This window comes from Tachyglossus aculeatus, chromosome Y3, assembly GCF_015852505.1.
Source record: "Tachyglossus aculeatus isolate mTacAcu1 chromosome Y3, mTacAcu1.pri, whole genome shotgun sequence".
In the NCBI taxonomy this organism is placed as follows: domain Eukaryota; kingdom Metazoa; phylum Chordata; class Mammalia; order Monotremata; family Tachyglossidae; genus Tachyglossus; species Tachyglossus aculeatus.
Window position 1 is genome coordinate 3,206,005 of NC_052095.1, and position 22,741 is coordinate 3,228,745.

Consider the following 22,741-nt stretch of genomic DNA (forward strand, 5'->3'; position numbering starts at 1 on the left):
GAGTGGGTGAAGTGGGGTGGAGCGGGAGGTCAGTGGAGTTGAGTACTAATAAAAGGCAGGCAGTGGAAGGAACATCGGGAATATATATGGAAGCAGCGTGGCTCAGTGGAAAGAGCCCGGGCTTTGAAGTCAGAGGTCATGGGTTTGAATCCGGGCTCCACCACATGTCTGCTGTGTGACCTTGGGCAAGTCACTTAACTTCTTGGAGCCTCAGTTCCCTCATCTGTCAAATGGGGATGAAGACTGTGAGCCCCACGTGGGACAACCTGATCACCTTGTATCCCCCCCAGCGCTTAGAACAGTGCTCTGCACATAGTAAGCGCTTAACAAATGCCATCATTATTATATATGTGGGTATTGAAGTCCCGAAGGATCAAATGAGGAATGGAGAAAGAGAGAAGGAATGTGAGAACGTGATCAAAATGGTTAAAAATGTAGGTGGAACCTGGGGAGAGGTTGATGACCATTACTAGCATCTGGAATGAGTGGTAGAGGCAGATGAATTGGGCCTCGAAGGAAGGGAAAGAAAGGGATGGGGGAGGTGAAAGGGTGTGAAAGTGGCATTGGGGTGTGAGAAGGAAGTTAACACTTCCTCCTTTACCAGTGAGGCTGGGCGGAGTGGGTAAAGATGAGGGCCCCTCTGGGGAGAGCAGAAGGGAAGACCAGGTCATCTGGGGAGAGCCAGTTTTCAGCAGTGGCAAGAAGTAATGACTTGTTGAGGAAAGGGTTGAGACTGAAGGGGAGCTTCCCTATGTTGTACCAGGGGTTCCATAGGCCACCCATGGATGAGGCTATTGCAGGGGGCGTCCTGAGGGAAGGGAGGGTATGAGAAAGGGGCGAGGTTGTAAGGGACTGTTTTGACGGGGGCCAACTAAAGGGGAGGGGGGTGAGGAGTAGCATAGAGACAGGATAACAGGATGGGACAGGGAGGAGGGGTGATGATGGTGGTGCAAGGGGTGGGGAGGAGTTGGGTGGCAGAGGGGGTGGGGGAGGTGTAATTGGAGGTGAGGACTGGATGGGCTGACTAGAGCGGCGGGGGCATTGAAGGGTCATGGATGGTCGGTGAAGTTTAAGCATTGTAGTTGAGGTAAAAGGCAACAATAACTACTGTATCTGGTGATATGTGACAGATGAGGGTATGAGTGCAGGTTGTTTGAGCAGGGAGTTAAACATAATGGCATGGGCAATGGGCATAGAATTCAGTATAAATAGAGCATTGTTTCTGGGCAGGGAGAGGGCAGAATTAAAGCAAATGAGAATAAATTGGCGATGGATGAGATTGATCTCTGGATTTCCAGCAGCAGTGCTCCAGCAACTTGAGGACAGGAGTGTAGGAAGCATTCTGTGTCAGTGAACCAAAGTGATGAATTCAAGGTATGAGATTGGTAAAGATATAGGGGAACAAGGGAGATGAGTTCAGTGGAGATGGTGGTGTTGAGCGAGTCAAGTTGGGTGTCAAAAGAAGGAAGTTTGGTTATGGAGAGCAAATGGGGCATGATGATATTAAAATATTGGAGGGGGTCCAAAGATGAGTGGTTCTAAGGGAAAACAGGACAGATTTGCTGGGATGGGATTTTCGAGAGAGGTCAGGTGAGGAGGTTGTGATGAGATAGAGGGATGTCAGAGGTAATGAGGGTAGAGATTGTACAGTGACTAGAGATCATCACCTTGCCCCCTCCTCACCTCGCTACTCTCCTACTACAACCCAGCCATCAAACTTGGTTCTGCTAATGCTAACCTTCACTTTTTACCTGTCTCATTTGTCTCGCTGCCGACCTCTCACCCATATCCTACCTCTGGCCTGGATTGCCCTCCCCCACTTCAAAACCTTACTGATAGCACATCTCCAAGAAGGCTTCCCTGACTAAGCCCTCCTCTCCCCTTCTCCCACTCCTTTTGTGTGCCATTTTTACTCCTTCATTCATCCTCCCTCCCATCCCCACAACACGTATGTATAAGTCTATAATTTATTTATTTATTCATATCAATTTCTGTCTCCCCCTCTAGTCTCGAGCTTGTTATGGGCCCGAATTTGTCTGTTTGTTGCTATGTTGTACTCTCCAAGCACTTAGTAAAGTATGGAGAAACAGTGTGGCTTAGTGGAAAGAGCAAGGGAGTCAGAGGTTGTGGTTCTAATCCCAGCCCCGCTACTTGTCAGCTGTATAATTTGGGGCAAGTCACTTAACTTCTCTGTGACTCAGTTACCTCGTCTGTAAAGTGGGGATTAAGACTTTGAGCCCCATGTAGAACAACTTGATTACCTTGTATCTACCCCAGTGCTTAGAACAGTGCTTGGTACATAGTAAGCGCTTAACAAATACAGTAAGCAGCTCACACTAAGCACTCAATAAATATGATTGAATGAATGAGTGAGCTAGTGAGTGAATGAATGAATGAATGAATGAATGAATGAATTAATTAATTAATGAGGGAGATCCCGTCTGTATCCAAGCTGTTGAGTGGGTGAGGATTGGAGTGGAACAGGAGGTCAGTGGGGCCTAGGAGTGATAGGAAGTGGGCAGTAGAAGGGTACACATCTTGAGCTGCCAAACGCTGCTGGCGAAAGTCTAAACACCATGCCAACCTCGTTCACTACAAGTTTATCCTTTCCTGCCTTAACTCAGCCCTCTCCTCTGCCAGACAAAACTATTTCTCCTCCCTTATTGACACCCATGCCTATCGCCCCCCACCAGCTCTTCCGTACATTCAACTCCCTTCTCAGGCCCCCGGTTCCTCCCCCTCCTCCTTCCCTCACCCCCAACAATCTGGCCTCCTACTTCATTGACAAAATTAAATCCATCAGGTCCGACCTCCCCCAAGTCATTTCCCCCCCTTCTCCAGCCCCCCGGCTGTCAACACTCTCTGCTACTCTCCCATCCTTCCCAGCAGTATCCTCAGAGGAGCTCTCATCCCTGCTCTCAAGTGCTACTCCGGCCACCTGTGCTTCTGACCCCATTCCCTCTCATCTCATGAAATCTCTCGCTCCATCCCTTCTCCCCTCCTTAACTTCCATCTTCAACCGCTCACTCTCCACTATTCCTTCCCCTCTGCCTTCAAACATGCCCATGTCTCTCCCATCCTAAAAAAACCCTCTCTTGACCCCACCTCACCTTCTAGTTATCGCCCCATATCCCGCCTACCATTCCTTTCCAAACTCCTTGAACATGTTGTCTACACGCGCTGCCTCGAATTCCTCAACAACAACACTCTCCTCGACCCCGTCCAGTCTGGCTTCCGTCCCCTACATTCCACGGAAACTGCCCTCTCAAAGGTCACCAGTGACCTCCTGCTTGCAAAATCCAATGGCTCATACTCTATACTAATCCTCCTCGACCTCTCAGCTGCCTTCAACACTGTGGACCACCCCCTTCTCCTCAACACGCTATCTGACCTTGGCTTCACAGACTCCGTCCTCTCCTGGTTCTCCTCTTATCTCTCCGGTCGTTCATTCTCAGTCTCTTTTGCAGGCTTCTCCTCCCCCTCCCATCCCCTTACTGTGGAGGTTCCCCAAGAATCAGTGCTTGGTCCCCTTCTGTTCTCGATCTACACGCACTCCCTTGGTGACCTCATTCGCTCCCACGGCTTCAACTATCATCTCTACGCTGATGACACCCAAATCTACATCTCTGCCCCTGCTCTCTCCCCCTCTCTCCAGGCTCGCATCTCCTCCTGCCTTCAGGACATCTCCATCTGGATGTCTGCCTGCCACCTAAAACTCAACATGTCCAAGACTGAACTCCTTGTCTTCCCTCCCAAACCCTGCTTTCTCCCTGACTTTCCCATCTCTGTTGACGGCACTACCATCCTTCCCGTTTCACAAGCCCGCAACTTTGGTGTGATCCTGGACTCTGCTCTCTCGTTCACCCCTCACATCCAAGCCGTCACCAAAACCTGCTGGTCTCAGCTCCTCAGCATTGCCAAGATCCGCCCTTTCCTCTCCATCCACACTGCTACCCTTCTCATTCAAGCTCTCATCCTATCCCGTCTGGACTACTGCATCAGCCTTCTCTCTGATCTCCCATCCTTGTGTCTCTCCCCACTTCAATCCATACTTCATGCTGCTGTCCGGATTGTCTTTGTCCAGAAACGCTCTGGGCATGTTACTCCCCTCCTCAAAAATCTCCAGTGGCTACCAATCAGTCTGCGCATCAGGCAGAAACTCCTCACCCTGGGCTTCAAGGCTGTCCATCACCTTGCCCCCACCTACCTCACCTCCCTTCTCTCCTTCTACAGCCCACCCCGCACCCTCCGCTCCTCTGCCGGTAATCTCCTCACCGTACCTCATTCTCGCCTGTCTCGCCATTGACCCCTGGCCCATGTCATCCCCCGGGCCTGGAATGCCCTCCGTCTGCCCATCTGCCAAGCTAGCTCTCTTCCTCCCTTCAAGGCCCTACTGAGAGCTCACCTCCTCCAGGAGGCCTTCCCAGACTGAGCCCCTTCCTTCCTCTCCCCCTCGTGCCCCTGTCCATCCCCCCCATCTTACCTCCTTCCCTTCCCCACAGCACCTGTATATATGTATATATGTTCGTACATATTTGTTACTCTATTTATTTATTTATTTATTTATTTTACTTGTACATATCTATTCTATTTATTTTATTTTGTTAGTACGTTTGGTTTTGTTCTCTGTCTCCCCCTTTTAGACTGAGCCCACTGTTGGGTAGGGACTGTCTCTGTATTTTGCCAATTTGTACTTCCCAAGTGCTTAGTACAGTGCTCTGCATACAGTAAGCTCTGAATAAATACGATTGATGATGATGATGATATTGAAGTCCCCAAAAATCAATGTTGGGGTGATGAGAGAAAGAATTTGAGAATGTGATCCAGGTGATTCAGAGAGTTGGAGGAGGGGCATTAAGGGTGGGCGATAAATCTCCAGTGGTTGCCTGTCAATGTTTGCATGAAGCAAACATTGTTTTGTTGGCTTCAAAACTCTCCATCACCTTGCCTCCTCCTACCTCACCTCCCTTCTCTCCTTGTACAGTCCAGCCTGCACACTCCAAGAGGCCTTCCCAGACTGAGTCCCCCCATTTCCTCCACTCCTCTTCCCCATTACCCCCCCTTCCCCACAGTACTTGTTTATATTTGTACATATTTATTAATCTATTTCATTAATGATGTGTATATGTATATATATAGTTCTGTTTATCTATTTGGATGGTATTTAAATTTCTATTTGTCTATTTTGATGGTCTACATTTTTTGTTGTCTGTCTCCCCCTTTTAGACCATGAGCCCGTTGTTGGGTAGGGATTGTCTCTATCTGTTGCTGAATTGTACTTTCCAAGCGCTTAGTAGAATGAGTAGTATTTATTGAGTGCTTACTGTGTGCAGAGTACTGTACTAAGCACTTGGGAAATACAAATCGGGAACATATAGAGATGGTCCTTACCCAACAGTGGGCAGTAGAGGACCTGACTAGTAACGATTGGGTGGTAGAGGTGGATATTAATGGCTTCAAAGGAAAGGAAGGAGAGGTACGGGGCAAGTGGCATTGTGAGGAAGTTGCATTGAAGGGAGCAGGAAACCCACTTCTCCCCCATTCTCAGTAACTCCTGCGGATTGGAAGCTCAGGCCCACTCTAGAGAGAGTGGCAGGGGAGACACTGTCATCTGGAGTGAGTTAAGTTTCAGTAACAGCAAGCAGGATCAGTGACTGGGTCAAGAACAACTCAAGAATGAAGGTAAGCTTTCATTTTTCCATAGGTAGCCCTTGACCAAGGCTGTTATGAGGATTGGAATGGAGATGAAAAGATGGATTGGATGTTGGGGGATGGTTGGATGTTGGGGGATGAGGCGAACTACTGGGAGGGAAGGGCAGGGATGCTGTGCTGATCAGGGGGGAGGGATTTAGTGGACATGGTTCATTCATTCATTCAATCGTATTTATTGAGGGCTTACTGTGTGCAAAGCACTGTACTAAGCGCTTGGGAAGTACAAACTGGCAACATATAGGGATGGGCCCTACTCAACAGTGGGCTCAGAGTCTAGAAGAGGGAGACAGAGAACAAACAAAACATATTAACAGAATAAAATAAATAAAATAAATATGTACAAGTTAAATAAATAAGTAATAAATACGTACAAACATATATGCATATATACAGGTGCTGTGGGGAAGGGAAGGAGGTAAGGCAGGGGGACAGAGAGGGGGAGGAGGGAGAGAGGAAGGAAAGGGCTCAGTCTGGGAAGACCTCCTGGAGGAGGTGATCTCTCAGTAGGGCCTTGAAGGGAGGAAGAGAGCTAGCTTGGCGGATGTGGGGAGGGAGGACATTCCAGGACAGGGGGATGATGTGGGCCGGGGGTCGACGGCAGGACAGGTGAGAACAAGGCACGGTGGGGAAATTAGCGGCAGAGGAGTGGAGGGTGCGCGCTGGGCTGTAGAAGGAGAGAAGGGTGGTGAGGTAGGCAGGGGTGAGGTGATGAAGAGCCTTGAAGCCCAGGGTGAGGAGTTTCTGCCTGATGAGTTCAAAAGAAGTTAAGTGTTATAGGAGAGGTTTTCAGCAGCAAAAGCTCTTTCATATAGGGTTCTGTTGACTTTGCTGAATTGATTGCATGTCCCTTGATCCCTGAGAGCAAAAGTGAATTGAGCAAGAGCAAACAGGCAACTGTTAATTTGTAAAAAAAGATGGTTGTTTTTCACCAGTTGTCCAACAGGTTCATCTGTTGTTCTGTATTCTCCACTGCAGCCAGAAGTGGCAGCAGATAGAGCTGGAACAGGGAAAGGTCTCCCTCTCTGGACTGTAAGACCATTGTGGGTAGGGAGTGTGACTCTTTATTGTTGTATTGTACTCTACCAGGTGTTTAGTACAGTGCTCTTTACACAGTCAGCGCTCAGTAAATGTGATTGAATGTAAGAAGGAAGGAATTGAAAGAATGGCGACTCCTTGGTTGCAGAAGCAGTTCGAGAGTGAGTTATATGTGTCTGAAGTTCAGAGGTCCAATGGTAGTATGACTGTGGAGAGAGAAATTGAGCAGGAACAGTTGTCAAATAGTTCTTGACAAATAGTAAGTGCTTAACAAATGCCACCATTATTAATAGTAAAATGAGGACTTGGAAGGTTTCTTGGAGAAAATGTGATTTTAATAAGGCTTTGAAGGTGGGGAGAGTGATGGTCTGTCATACACAAAGGGGGAGGGAGTTCTAGGCTAGTAGGTTGTAAGAAAGAGGTCAGTGTAGAGATAGATTGGATTGAGTTACAATGAAACTGTTGGTGTTGGTGTTTGAAACTGGTGTTTGGTTGGTGTTGGGAGAGCACAGTGTATGGGCTGCGGCATTGTTCGTAATCAGCATGATATTAAAGGAGGGGGTGAAATGATTGACTGATTTGAAGCCCAGAGTAAAGAATTTCTGTTTGATGTGAAGGTGGATGGGCAATCATTGGAGGTTTGGGGGAGATATGAACTGAACAGTTTTATAGAAAAATGATCCAGGCAGCAGAATGAAATATGAATTGGAGAGGTAAGGTTGCCAGGAAGTTGGTGCAGTAGTAAAGCCAGAAAATGATGACTGCTTGAATCAACATGGAAGCAGTATGGTTGGAAAGGAATGGATGGATTTCAGGATTTTAGGAAACTAAAATTTACAGCATTTTCTGATTTTTACCAGGGGAACCTTTCCACTACTGGATTTACAGTAATAGAAAATGTTAACTCCTTGCAATTGGTACTTTTGTTTTAAAAGAGTTTCCTACACTAATCCGGATCTAAATTATTATCTAAAAGATCTTTTGAACCTAATCGATCACATTGAAATTTATGCTTAATTGGAATTATCATTTTTTCTTATTTCAGGTTATGAAAACTATAGTTATGGATATGGATACAGTCAGGATAACACTTCCAACTATGGGTATAATATGGCCACCTCAAACTCTTGGGAAATTCCTAGTACCAACACAAATGCAAACCCCAGTGCTTCTACAAGTTCCAGTACTGATACTGTTTTATCCAAAATTAACCAGAGTTTAGACATGGTGACCCAGCGTTTGGATATGGTGTCTCACCTAGAAATGGACATGATGCAAGGAGGCCTATATGGTTCAGGCGGGGATAGGTGAGTAAAGTTCCTGAATTGAACTGAATTAGTAACAGGATTGTGTATGTTTCTAAAGATATAAAATGCTTTTAAGTATTGCAGTCTTGCCTCTCATGACTGACGGCATTCTGTGTACTTTTTAAGGTTTGATTCCTATGATGCATATGACTCGAGAGCAACACTAAACGATCGTGATATCTACAGATTTGATTACGACTATAGTGAAATTGATCCAGAAATGGAAATGGCTTATGAAAGCCACTACGATGCTTACCGGGAACAGTTTCAAATTCGTGATTCTTTTGGCCAGAGGGCGCAAGGTTGGGCCAGAGATGGCCGCACTAATCGCTCAATTGCTGCAAGCTACGGACGAATGTGGGATGACCCTATGGCAGCCCGGAGCCATTGTGGCCCTGGCTCCTCCCGGCTTCCATCTCTCTTCTCCCAGAAGATTATTCCTGAGTATGGCATGTTACAAAGTATGAGAGGAGCATATGGGAATATGCGATTTGGATTTGGATTTGGCAGTGGCCTGAAGCAGATGAGAAGGACCTGGAAAACATGGGGAAATGCTGATTTCAAAGTAAGTATCCAGCTTTAATTTGAGGGTCTACCTTCTCTTGCAGATACTAAGTTATTTGGAAAGTGCACTCAGTGTGTTGCCTGGTCTTCTACCTTGTTAGTGCTGTGGCTTCAAAATCATTATTGTATATTATTCAGTAATTCTAAATGTGGAGTGGAATTTAAACAGCAAAGCAAAATTGAAACGTTTTGCAATTTGGAAAAGAATGGAGGTAATTGAATTTAGGCCATAGATCATACAATACTTCACCTTTTGGGGCTGATATTGTCTTCTACAGCCACAGAAGAAGAAGAACAAGAAGAGGAAACAGTCAAATAGTACTGATGAACCAGACAGCAAGGCAGCTAAAACTGATGGCTCTGACAACAGTGACTCGGAAAATGGTAACTTACTGGTATTTAGCTGTGGGCTTTTAATGATTGTTTTTCCTCTCTTTTATATGTTGTTTTTATTCTACATAATTGAGCTTTTAGTCTTCTGAAGTGCTGTCCATTGTCTTTCAGATGAAGGCACTGAAGGGGAAGGAACAGAGACTGTGGAAGCATCTGAAAAAGTTGAAAAAAGTTCTAAAGTAAGTTAATTCAGGGAAGTGGTCTAATTTCTCCGCCAAGATACAGGCCAATCCTCCCTTTCTCTGTGTAAAAAGAAGGGATAATGAGAAATTGTGGTTAAGCTTACTATGTGCTAAGATCCAGGCAAAGGAAATTGGTAGACTTATTGGTGACTGTGAGCTTGTTGTGGGCTGTTTTATTGTTTATTGTACTCTCCCAAGTGTGTAGTATAGTGCTTTGCACATAGTAAGCCTCAGTAAATAGGAGGGAGGCAGTGGGGAGGAAAGAGGGAGGCAGGCTGGAGATAAGTGGTATTTATAAACCAAGTACTTATGATGTTTAGAACCACAGGTTAGAGCCACAGGTTTGAAAGAACTCTGGAAAACTGTTGCTAAGTTGATTCAACTCAGTGAGCATGGGACATGGGGAATTTCTAGATTAAGTCTGTACAATTTTTATATTTTTTACTCAAAATCAGTCAGTCAGTTGTATGTGTTGAAGAGTTACTTTGTGCAGGGTACTGTACTAAGTGATTGGGAGAGTAGAAGCCAACAGAATTGGTAATTATGTTCCTTGCCCACAACAGTACAGTTTAGAAGGAATAGAAATTCATTTGCATTTAGACTGCTGGAATTTAGATATTCAATCAACTGTATGTGCCAGATAATGTTCCTTGTAACCAGGTTGTTTATTTGCTCTTCATCCAGGCTTAGTAGGGAATGCTGCGAGTAGGGGATGTAACATCAACATCATATTTTGTACCTGTACAGGCCTGCTTACAGACAGCATATTTGCTTCCAACCTGAATCTATGTATTAATCAATCAGTCAATCAATCAATTGCATTTATTGAGTGCTTACTTTGAGCCGTTATTTGGGAGAGTACAGTATAACAAAATTGGCAGACTAGTTCTATGCCCATAATGAAATTACGGTCTAGAGCGGTAGACACATTCTAGAGGGGGACATCCAACTTCGCTTCTGGTACCTGTTATGTCTCGTCAGGTAAACTGCAGGTGTGGACATCTCTACAGAGAATCACAGTGAAAAAATGATAATTCTTCCTGGGCAGTGGAATCAACAAATAGACTAAAGAGTAGAGAGTGCACTATTTTTCTAAGTCTGATCTCCACAGCCCCAGTCCCTCCAGCTGCAACTGAGGTTTAATCGTACCTCTCAAGAGCAGCCTTCTTCCCTCATTTCTTCCATTTGGCATTCAATTTCCTATGGTACTGTAACTGTTTCTTGGGGCTTCCCACCACTCAAGGGCTCTCTTCTTCCCCAGGATGTATCTGGGTATGGAATTTTGCTTCACATTCCATCCTCTTAGTTTGCTGAGGGATTTAGTCCCTCTCCCTTTTATCTTGTACATAATGTTACCAGTAACTGTTTCATCAGAAATAGTTACTGAAATAGTGGCCTAGTGGATAGAGCACGGGCTTGGAGTCGGAAGGACTTGAGTTCTAATCCCAGGTATGTCACCTGTCTGCTGTGTGACCTTTGACAAGCTGCTTCTCTCTGCCTTACTTACCTCATCTAAAAAAGGGGGGTTAAGACTGTGAGCCGTATGTGGAATAGAGCTGTGTTCAACCTGATCACCTTATACCTATCCCAGCAGTTAGTACAGTGTTTGGTACATAGTAAGCTCTTAACAAATACCTTTTTTAAAAAATCTTAATTCAATTAAAAGTGTTTATTGAATGTAAACCACTACACTAAGCCTTGGATAAAAGTTGCTGTTGGAGAGTTATTGTGGAGAGAGAGGCAATGGTCTCCCTCAATTTGATAAAATGGTTTAGTTGCTGCCTGGCAGTCCTCTAACCCCTCACTCCCTTTTTTCTTACCTCTGTTTCCCTTTTTCCAGTCACCTTCCTTTTCCTTTCCTGTAAAGTTGGAGTTATGAAATCACTTAGGCTTGCAGAATATACTTTTTGGAGGTTTGTGGCTCTAATGGCAGTCAGTAGTTCCACTTTTGGGAAGGGCAATTTGGAGATTGGAAGCCAAAGCCTTGGTTTTGTTTCATCTCACACCTCACCCAAAGAAAAGCCCAAAAATTGGCTTCTGTCTTAATTACCAGGTTATGAATTGGCAGAAAGTCCTTTTTCCCTGTAGAAGATTTCTGTCCCAAGTCTATCCCCAACTTGCTCTGTCTCTGGTACTAAAGCCCTCTCCTTGCCGTACCCTCTGTTGAGACTATCCTATGAATTCCACAGCCCCAGGGGCTTTTATGTCAGAGGGACTGCATTTAACTCCTGTTTCAGACCCCCATACTCAAACCATTATTTCTCCCTTTGCAACTTTGCTCCAGTTAGTTTTAGGTCATGTTAGATAAATTACTATTAGGCAGATTTTTAGAGACTATTCAAATGTACAAGAAGGTGTAGGACATCCCTGACTTGAAAATTCTTGTAATCCATTATCTGAAGAGGTGGTTTTAATCATGTGAATTGGTTTAGGAAGGAGAAGATGATGAAGGGAAAGATGATGGGAAAGAAGATGGAAAACCTGATCCTGAGAAAGGTAAGCAGCTGCAAGCACATAATGTATTTCATACTGATTGTTCCCTTGGTTAAAAGTCCTAATTAAGTTGTGTCAGTATGAAGGAGCTCAGGACTGCAGGAGTTCTTGGAGGTGAACTTTGTAGAAGAACTATGTTCCTCTCCCTACTCTTACTCATCATTGCCCTTTGCCTGGAACCTCTTGCCCTGGACTCATTTAACAGTGACTTTAAGATAGGCAATCTTCTTAACACTGCTTGTTTAGAGTGAGGATCACGTTGTACAGTGTCTGATTGCCAGTAAAAGAATAGTCAACTCTTGAGACTCTTTTGCTTAATCCTATAGTAATACCAAGTTGCACCAAAAAGCAACATGGCTTATTAGGTAGATCCCGGGCCTGGGATTCAGGACCTGGGTTTTATTCCTGTCTCTACCACTGACTTAACTGCTATGCGACCTTGGGCAACTCTTAACTTCTCTCTGCCTCAGTTATCTCATCTGTAAAACGGGGATTCAGTCTGTTCTTCTTCCTACTTAAACTGTGAGCCCACTGTGGAACCCGATTGTCTTGTAACTACTCCAGTGCTTAGAAAAGTACTTGATGCATAATAAACACAAATATCACAATTATTTTTATCATTACATGTTAGAAAAAGGCAGATAAAAAATGAGCCTGTCCTTACATTTTTAATCAATCAGTAGTATTTACTGAGCACTTACGGTGTGCAGAGCACTGTAGAAATACTAAGCTTTGGACTTGACAAGAAAGTAGTCATCAGTGACCCTTGAAAGGGGGCCATTTCTTTGTGGTGAAAGGAGAAACTAAATTGGGGTCAAGGAGAGAATTGAGGAGAGGCAGTGGAGGCAGTGGGTATTGACAGCTCATTCAAAGAGTTTGGTAAGAGTCAGATGGGGCAGTAACTGAAGGGATATGAGGTTATGGGAGGGTCTTTTTTCGGATAGGGGTACATGAGTATATTGAAAGCCATGGGGAAAGAGAAGGTTAAGTTGATTTCTGTGTGGCTACTTGTGAATCCTTCTCTAGATATAGATATGAATGTGGAGACTCTTGGAAGCAAACAGAGGTTCAGTGGGTTGTGAGAACAGGAGAAGGTCAGCTCTCATTTTTGTCCAAAATTCACCTGTAAAATAGTTGTCTAGATTAACTTTAGATATAGTTTAGAGCTGTTCATTTCCTTTTAAAGAAGTTGACTTGGTGATCTTGCTGGTGGCTGTGGGGTGGCCCTAAATCAGTCCTGTTTGCCTGGAAGTGAATGTGTAGGTACTTTGATTTTCCTGTTCTTTTTTTGCAGGAACCCTGACAATCCAGGAAGAGATTAGTCAGATCAAACGGAAGTTGCAGGCTGGCAAGAAGACACAGGAGAGACAGAAGAAACGGCAACGAGACCGCATGGTGGAAAGGTAAGATTTTCTTTTTTTCCCCTTCCCCCGCTTTTCCCTAACCCCCAAATTCTGCCCTGGTTGACCTTTGGGTGTCCTAGAGCTCCAAAGAGCCTGTTTCCTACTACTACCCTAGAAACTTCCACCCTACAGCCCTTGGGGTTCTGTTTCCCCAAGGATCATTGGAACCAGTAGAAAAGGGTGTTGTATTCAAGAAACATCCTCCTCATTTCTCTCTCTTCTGAGAGGGGCAGTGTTACCATGGTACTTGGCACCAGCTCTTCCGTGCATGGACCCTGCTTCCCATCAGTTGGGCTCCCTTGGGCTTTGGCTGAAAACCCAAGAGCTGACTGATCACCCTCCTTTTCCCATTCCCAACCCCTCAGAGGCCGCCTTGTAACTGTTCTGCTTCTCCAGCTCGGGACCCGACACTGCTTGGCACCTTTGTCCAGAAGCTCCAGCACTTAGGGCACTATGCATGCCCAGAGGTACTGAGGGGTCCCCAACCCCTGGGGGAGGGGGCCAGCTCAGCAAAGACTCCAAGGCACCTTTCTGGCCCCCATCTTGTGGCCAATAAGCTGGCACTGTGCCTGGGAGAGGCAGAAGCGCCAAAAGAGGGAATATCGACAGCTTTGGGCCCTGCCCAGTCAATCAGAAGCTCCCTCTCCTTTGTGTTGCCAAGCTGGCAGGATCAGCCTATTAGCTTGCCTCAGCGTGTGCCTAGTGGGAGGCTGAGCCTTTTACTCCCCCTGCTGTCGGGTCTATTTGCCCTCAGGGCCCCCGCACTGGTGCTTGCCTCCGCCTCAAGTTCTTGCTCTTGCTGGATCTTCCTCTGCCAAGTCGGCGCCGGGCCCCTGGGCTCTTCAGACAAAGCTGTTCCCGTGGCCCAGTTATGGATGGCAGAGGTAGGAACCCGTCCTGAGTCCTCGGTAGAGGCTGGCCTCCTCCGTCCCTTGCCGCAGTTGGCATTGAGCCTGGGCCCTCCCACCTCTCCTCTGGGGAGTCTGCTTTAGAGCCCTAAGTCTCTTCCATGCAAGTGGCTTTCTAGCTGCTATCTTGTTGGCAACTTTCTTCCAGGTTAGACTGTCTATTCTTGAAACAGGAAAATGAGCGGTAGCCACAGAGGCAGGGTCAGAGTTGGGCCCAGTTCCCTCCCGCTGTACCAAGCAAAGCTGAATTAAGGAGGAAGTCCCAGGAGGATACAGATTCTCTCAGTTGGGCCTTAAAGAATCAATTACGTTTCTGCATTATAAGGACCAATACCTTTTCTTCCTTTTCTCTGCCCAAACTGGTTTCCTGTAGTGCATTATTTCCTTGTACAGAGCAGGTGTCCCCTGGCCATTATTGGTCCTTCTTATATGAGTTGGAAGCTGATCCCCTGCTACTGCCCCTTTGTCAGCACTTCCTCCTAGCTGGTTAGAATATTTATCCCTAGTGTCCTATAAGGAACCCAACTTGACCAACATTGCCTAGTAAATCTTACCTGCAATTAACCTATCGTACACCTTTTGGGTAGATTTCCTTCCCTTGCAGATCCCTTAAATTTGTGAGTGGGAGAGAGATTTGGATCCTAAAACTTGCCTTCCCCCTTACTACTCCCAAAAGAGCCAATGAATACCTTAGGCACTGGAGAACAGAGGGTTGGGGTAAACCTGCTTTATTTTTAGGGCTTTCAGCCCTTCTAGAGCAGGGAGGATCAGTTGCTGGCAGCAGTGCCTCCTCGGTAAACTTTCCCCTAACGGTTGCCACTTGTCTCTGCAGGATTCAGTTTGTGTGTTCATTGTGCAAGTATCGTACTTTCTATGAGGATGAAATGACCAACCATTTGGACAGCAAGTTCCACAAGGAACACTTCAAGTTTGTGGGTACCAAGCTACCCAAGCAGACAGCTGACTTTCTGGAGGTGAGTCTGTCTCTTCCTTCGGCCAGTTAATAACACTGACCTCCCCTATGTCTCCAAAAATTTCAGTTTTCCAGGTATTTTCTATTTGTTTTTTTTCACCCTATTTTTAATTGACCCAAAAGAGTATGTGTTAGGCCATGTAGAATGGAAGAGAGAATAGACCAATGTATAACAAAACAATAATTTGCTCTGTATGTTTAATGTAAGATTAGAACTGGAAGCTGAAGGTTCAGATTCTGAGATTCATTCTTAAAGTGTACTGTTCAGACTCCTCCACTTCTCTTCTGGTAAAAGGGAAAAGATAACTTTCACCTCCCAGAAAGTTTTGGAGTAGGTCTGAAGGAAAAACTAGAAGTTAAAGTAAGGTCTTGGGAAGAGTGGGGTCAGATATCTCATTCATTAGGGTACTCTGCTTATCACTGGATAAAAGTACAGTACGGTAAGATTTTAAAAAGATGCAAAACAAATCTAAAAAAATGAAAACAGATTAAATAACTAAAAATAAGAACTTTAGCAGTTTTCAAGTTCTTCACTGGTCCGGCAGACTGGTCCAAAACCCAACAGCCAAAACCTTTTGAGCAATCTAAAGGCTTAAAAGTTGTGGGTGAAGCTCTGCCTTCTATGTGTCCTGCTTCAGCGGGACAGGAGAAGACCCCTCCCTGTCCCACCACACCAGATGACGTAGAGGCCTTGACAGTCCAGTCTGATTGATGGAAGAGGAGCCACTGAGGCCACAAGACTGCATCCATGTCTTCTGCCTGTTCTGCTCCAGCTGGAGAGGACCCACCAGATTACATGGGGTTGCGGGGAGGGTTGTGTTTTCAACTATAATTTTTTATTGATCTTGACAGGAATATGTAACCAATAAAACCAAGAAGACAGAGGACCGACGTAAAGCTATCGAAAACCTCAATGGTGTGATCCAGCAAATTTATAAAGACCAAGATCTCACTCAAGGTGATAGTCCCAAGAGGAGAAGATGAAACTGAGGGAAAGGACTTAGTTTAAAAGACTTTGGAATGCTCAGCTGTTATGGCTTGTTTGGCTTATCTTTGCTTCAGATAGGAATTATACCCCACTCTTCTTGGTTTTCTCTCTCAGAGAGAGTGATGGTCCCTCTGGAGACCAGGTTCAGCATTAGTTTGTCTCTTTATGAGCTAACATGTCAGAGCTCTGGTTGCTCAAGGTAAACAGTAAATCAGAAGGGCAAGATCATATACCTCCTGAACTAAATGTGACTTACTGGGAAAGTGATTCATCTGCTAGTTAGGTGACCCCCAGCCAGTGGAGTCTCTAGGCTTCCTTGTGTCAGCAACCTGTGAGTCCTCTTTCTCTATTCACTGATTAAAATACTAGATTTAAACTAACCTCCAGAGGGGCTCTTATTTCAGATTGCTTTACTTAAGCAGTCCCTTGATTACAACTGAAGAGCTGCTCCTGAAAATAAAATTATTCTGTTGCAGAAATTGGTATGGAACACTTTGTGAAAAAAGTAGAAGCAGCTCACTGTGCAGCCTGTGACCTCTTTATCCCCATGCAATTTGGGATCATACAGAAGCACCTCAAAACAATGGAACACAACCGCAACCGCAGGGTAAGTTGGACATGCTTTCAATCTCAGACACTCAAACAACTGCTGGTATTTTTCAAGAATTTAGTGTGTGCAGAGCACTATGTTAAGCATCTAGGTCAGTTCAATGGCAATGATGGGCATTCCAGTGGGAATGGAGGCAACAATCCTGGCTACAACTGGAACCAGTATGGCAATTTCAGCCCTATTTGAAGCAAACAGAAAGAAGGCTATGACACAATCTTGGCAGCATTAGTTACTCTTATTCCAACTTCAACAACACTGCTGGTGGAGGTGGGGGTCTTTCAGATGCTGGTTGTGAGAGAAAATTCAGTGAGTGTACCTAATGGGAGAATTGAAGAAGGAGCAGAGGATATTAGGGATGTGAAGAACTCCAAGGACAAAATCTACTTAAGGGAGAGGCATCTCAGTCACTCTTATGATCAGGACAAGACTGGGGAGATGAGGAGCCAATCACCCCATCTGGTAATTGACAGGCCTATTCTGAGCTAAATACAAACTACTGGATCTACATCTAAATCTACGTTGCCAGCCCTGATCATTCTCCCTCTCTCCAGTCTCCCATCTCCTCCTGTCTTCAAGACCTCCCATCACCTCAAACTTAACATGTCCAGAACTGAGCTCCTTATCTTCCCACCTGCATGCTATCCTCCCCCTAACTTTCCTATCACTATAGATGGTACCACCATCCTTCCTGTTTCACAAACCCATAACCATGGCATTATCCTTCACTCCTGTCTGTCATTCAGTCCATACATTCAGTGCATCACCACATCCTGTTCGTTCCACCTTCACATTACTAAAATCTTCCCTTTTCTCTCCATCCAAACTGCTACTGAATTAATACAGTTATTCCTCCTGTCTCGCTTGGATTACTGCATCAGCTTCTTGCTGACCTCCCAAACTCCTGTATCTCCCCACTCTAGCCTGTGCTTCACTCTGCTGCCTGGATCACTTTCCTACAAAAATGTCACCCTGCTTCTAAAAACACTCTAGCCCCTCACCATTGGCTTTAAAGCTCTCTGTCACCTTGCTCCCTCCTACCTCACCTCGCTTCTCTCCTTCTACAACCCAGCCCGCACACTTTTGTCCTCTAGTGCTGCTAACCTTCTAATTGGGCCTCAATCTTACCTGTCTTGCCACCGACCCCTAGCCCACATCCTGCCTCCGGGTTGGAATGCCCTCCCTCCTCAAATCCATCAGACAGCTACTCTCCCCCTTTCAAGCCTTACTGAAGGCACATCTCCGAGAGGCCTTGAAGGCGAGAGTTTTTGCCTGATGAGTAGGTTGACTGGTAGCCACTGGACATTTTTGAGGAGGGGAGTAACATGCCCAGAGTGTTTCTGCATAAAGATGATCCGGGCAGCAGTGTGAAATATAGACTGAGGTGGGGAGAGACAGGAGGACGTGAGATCAGAGAGGAGGCTGATGCAGTAATCGAATTGGGATAGGATGAGAGATTGAACCAGAAGGGTAGCGGTTTGGATGGAGAGGAAAGGGCAGATCTTGGCGATGTTGCGGGGGTGAGTCCGGCAGGTTTTGGTGACAGATTGGTTGTGAGGGGTGAACGAGAGAGCAGAGTTGCGATGACTCCAAGGTTGTGGGCTTATGAGACAGGAAGGATGGTTGTGCCATCTTCAGTGATGGGAAAGTCAGGGAGAGGGCCGGGTTTGGGAGGGAAGATAAGGAGTTCAGTCTTGGACATATTGAGTTTTAGATGGTGGGCAGACATCCAGATGGAGATGTTCTGAAGGCAGGAGGAGACACGAGCCTGAAGGGAGGGAGAGAGAGCAGGGGCAGAGATGAAGAGTTGCAGAGATGTAGGCACTGAATAAATAACATACTATTATGGAGTTTGTGTAAAAATATGAATAATTAATACGCTCTCATTTTAGTGAGTGCATCCTTGACAAAAGGTTGTTAATTTTTTTTAAAAGAGCAGCATGGCCTAGATAAAAGGCATGGGCCTGGGATCAGGGGATTTGGATTCTAATCCTGGCACTGCCAACTGTCTGTTGTTTACACACAGGCAAGTGTCTTAACTTCTCTGTGCCTCCATTTCATCTGTAAAATGGAGATTCATCGCTGTTCTCCCTCCTATTTAGACTGTGAGTTCCCTGTGCAAAAACAAATGTCTAAACTTATACAGCACTCCAGCACTTAGTACAGTATAAAATAAAACATAAGTTCTTTAAAAATACCATTAAAAATGGTTTATTACTCAGTGAGAGTCCTTGCAAGCTTGTTTCCAAACTCTCTGAGGAAAACATCATTTAACTTTTACTAAGCTTTTTTAAATGGTATTTGTTAAGTGTTTATTATGTGTCAGGCATTATATTAAGCACTGGAGTAGATATAAGCTAGTCAGGTTGCACATAGTCTATAAGCCACGAAGGGCTTACAGCCTTAATCTCCATTTTGTAGATGAGGTAACTGAGACAGAGAAGCCAAGTGACCTTCCCAAGATCCTAGGACAGACAAGTGGGATTAGAGCTGGAATTAGAACCCAGGTCCTTCTGACTCTCAGGCCCATGCCCTTTTCACTACGTTGCACTCCTCTGACCTCACTGGGCAATATCTCCTCTCTCCATAAAGAAACATATCTATGCTGACACTTTCTCTCATGACTCAAGGATCCCAGTTTCCAAAACACTCCTTGTACTCTGGGCTAGAAGGAAGAGCTGATCCAATGCATTCTTGGAATCTTCCATTCCTGCCAAATCTTTGGATCTATTTTGTGTCTTTGCTTGTGTTGCATTTTAATGTTTCGTCACTCCTGATGCATAGCTCTAATTCAATCATATTTATTGGAGTGCTTACTGTGTGCAAAGCACTGTACTAGGTGCTTGGAAAAGTAAAATATAACAACAAACAGATACATTCCTGCCCATAACGAGCTCACAGTCTAGAGGGGAGACAGACATTAATATATATAAATAAATACATTACAAATATATACGTATGTGCTGTGGGGATGGGAGGGAGGATAAATGAAGGAGCAAGTACAAGAGCCGCAGAAGGGAGTGGGAGAAGAGGAGAGGAAGACTTAATCGGGGAAGGCTTCTTGGAGGAAATATGCCTTCAACAAGGTTTAAAAGTGGGGGAGAGCAATTACCTGGCTGATATGAGGAGAGAAGGCATTCTGCGCGAGAGAAGGCATTCTGCGCCAAAGGTAGAGTGTGGGCAAGAGGTTAGTGGCAAGATAAATGAGATTGAGGTACAGTGAGAAGGTTAGCATTAAAAGAATAAAGTGTGCAGGATAAGTTGTAGTAGGAGAGTACTGAGATGAGGTAGGAGGGGTCAAGGTGATTAAATGTTTTAAAGCCAACGTTGAGTTTTTCTTCGATAAGGAGGTGGATGTGCAACCCCTGGAGTTTATTGAGGAGTGGGGAAATGTGGTCTTAACATTTTCGAAGGAAAATGATTCAAGCAGCAGAATGGAGAATGGACTGGAGAGACAGGAGGAAGGGAGGTCAGCAAAATCAAGGAGGGCTGGGATAAGTACTTGCATTACTGTAGTAGTAGTTTGGATGGAGAGGAAGGGGTGGCTTTTGGTGATGTTGTGAAAGTAGAATTGACTGATGGCTTCAATATGTAGTTGGAGAATCAAGAATAATGACAAGGTTATGGGCTTGTAGGACGGTAAGGATGGTGGTGTTGTCTTTGGTGATGGGAAAGTGAGCAGGAGAACAAGGTTCAGGTGGGAAGATTAGAAGTTCAGTTTTAGCCATATTAAGTTTGAAGTGACAGGAGAACATCCAAGTAGAGATGTCTTGAAGGTGGAACGAAATGCTAGACTGCAGAGAGGGAGAGAGATCAGGGCTGGAAATGTATAGTTGGGTGTTATCAGCATAGAGGTGATAGTTGAAGCCATGAGAGCAAATGAGTTTTCTAAAGGAGTGGGTGTAGATGGAGAAAAGAAGGGGACCCAGAACTTAACCCTGAGGGACACTCACAGTTAGGGGACGGGAGGCAGATGAGGAGCCCATGAAAGAGACTAAGAATGAGCAACCAGAGAGATAGGAGGAGAAGCAGAGGAGGAGCCCACAAATGAGACTGAGAATGAGCAACCAGAGAGATAGGAGAACCAGGAGAGGACAGTGTCAGTGAAGCTGAGATTGGATAATGTTTCCAGAAGGGAGTGATTGACAGTGCCAAAAGCGGCTGATAAGTCAAGGAGCATTAGTATGGAGTAGAGACTTGGATTTGGCGAGGAGACCACTGGTGACCTTTGAGAGGGTGGTTTCTGCAGAGTGAAGTGGATGGAAGCCAGATTGCAATGGGTCAAGGAGAGAGCTGAAGGAAAGGAACTTGAGGCAGCAGGTGTAGACAGCTAGCTCAAAGATTCGGAGAGGAATGGTAGGAGGGAGATGGGGCGATACCTGGAGGGAGGTGGGGGTCAAGGGAGGGTTTATTCAGGTTAGGGGGCATATGGGCATGTTTAAAAGCAGTGGGGAAGAAGCCAATGGAGAGTGAAGCGTTGAAGATGGCAGTTAAGGAGGAAAGAAGTTGGTGGGGAGCAAGTGTTTTGATGAGTCACAAAGAAATGGGGTTGGATGCACAAGTGAAGGGGGTGGATTTTGAGAAAAGGCAGGAGACTTTCTCTGGAGAAGGTGTAGGCAAGATGGGAGATTTGAAGAACGTGCTGGAGAGGGGAAGGGGAGATTTTGGGGAGATCATGCCTGATAGTGTCAGTTTTGTTGATCAATCAATCAATCAATCAGTCATATTTATTGAGCGCTTACTGTGTGCAGAGCACTGTACTAAGCGCTTGGGAAGTACAAGTTGGCAACATATTGAGACAGTCCCTACTCAACAGTGGGCTCACAGTCTAAAAGGGGGAGACAGAGAACAAAACCAAACATACTAACAAAATAAAATAAATAGAATAGATATGTACAAGTAAAATAAATAAATAAATGAATAAATAAACAGAGTACTAAATATGTGCAAACATATATACATACATACAGGTGCTGTGGGGAAGGGAAGGAGGTAAAATGAGGGGGATGAAAAGGGGGACGAGGGGGAGAGGAAGGAAGGGGCTCAGTCTGGGAAGGCCTCCTGGAGGAGGTGAGCTCTCAGTAGGGCCTTGAAGGGAGGAAGAGAGCTAGGTTGGTGGATGGGCAGGAGAGCATTCCAGGCCCGGGGGATGACGTGGGCCAGGGGTCGATGGCGGGACAGGTGAGAACGAGGCATGGTGAGACTAGCGGCAGAGAAGCGGAGGGTGCAGGGTGGACTGTAGAAGGAGTGGGTTGATGAAGTAATTGGCTAGGTCACTGGGGGCAGAGGATGAGGGAGGCAGGAGGCGGGGGCCTGTGAAGGGAGATAAATGTCTGGAACAACTGGCAAAGGCCATGGACATGGGTGTCAATAAGGGTGGAGAAATAGTTTTGCAGGGCAAAGGAGACAGCAGAGTTAAAGCTTGCAGGGATAAACTTGAAGTGGATGAAATCAGCCTGATGCCTAGATTTCTGCCAGCAACTCTCAGCAACTCATGCACAGGAGCGAAGGAGGCAGACTGTAGAGGTGATACAGGGCTGTAGGTTAGTGATACAAGAGCAATGAAGAGATAGGGGAGCGAGTGAGCTGAGTTCAACAGAGAGGGTGGTGTTAAGAGAGTTAATCTGGTCATTCCAGTTTGGGAATTGGAGATTAAATGGGGCATGATGGGTTGAGAAAACCAGATGACGTCAAAAGATCAGAGGTTTCTGTGGGAGAACACTACAGATTTATGGGGATGAGGTGTGTAGGAGAGAAGGAAGGTGTAGAGGTTGTGGTTGTGAGGGGTTTGTGATTGTGAGAAGTAATTTCAGAGTTGGTGAGGCTGGAGACTGTGCAGTGGCTAGAGATAATTAGATATAGTGTGTATCCAAGTTGGTAAGTGGGTGAGGTGAGGTGGAGCAGGAGGTCAGTGGAGTTGAGTGATTAAAGGCAAGCAGCAGAAGAGTCATCAGAAACACCTATATGGAGATTGAAGTCCCCGAGGATCAATGTAGGCAAGGAGAAGGAATGTGAGAAAGGGATCAAAATGGTTAAAGAAGTTGGAGGTAGGACCTAGCTACTAGAATCTGGAGAGGGTGGTAGAAGCAGATGGTATGGGCTTCAAAGAAAGGGAAAGAAAGGGATGGGGGAAGTGGAATGGGGGTAGCACTGGGGCACAATAAAGAAGTCAGCAC

At 45.5% G+C, this 22,741-nt stretch overlaps 1 protein-coding gene across 1 annotated transcript; it reads left to right on the forward strand.

The window, feature by feature from the left end:
* Positions 1-6,874: 6,874 nt before the first annotated feature.
* On the forward strand, positions 6,875-22,108 carry LOC119946722 (A-kinase anchor protein 8-like). The gene is made up of 14 exons (XM_038768135.1): positions 6,875-6,908; positions 7,793-8,054; positions 8,181-8,619; positions 8,897-9,002; positions 9,123-9,190; positions 11,626-11,689; positions 12,981-13,089; positions 13,486-13,556; positions 13,844-13,973; positions 14,830-14,971; positions 15,823-15,928; positions 16,435-16,565; positions 16,764-17,027; positions 21,941-22,108. Exons 1-14 carry the CDS (start codon positions 6,875-6,877, stop codon positions 22,106-22,108), a joined length of 2,094 nt encoding a protein of 697 aa, XP_038624063.1.
* Positions 22,109-22,741: the final 633 nt, after the last annotated feature.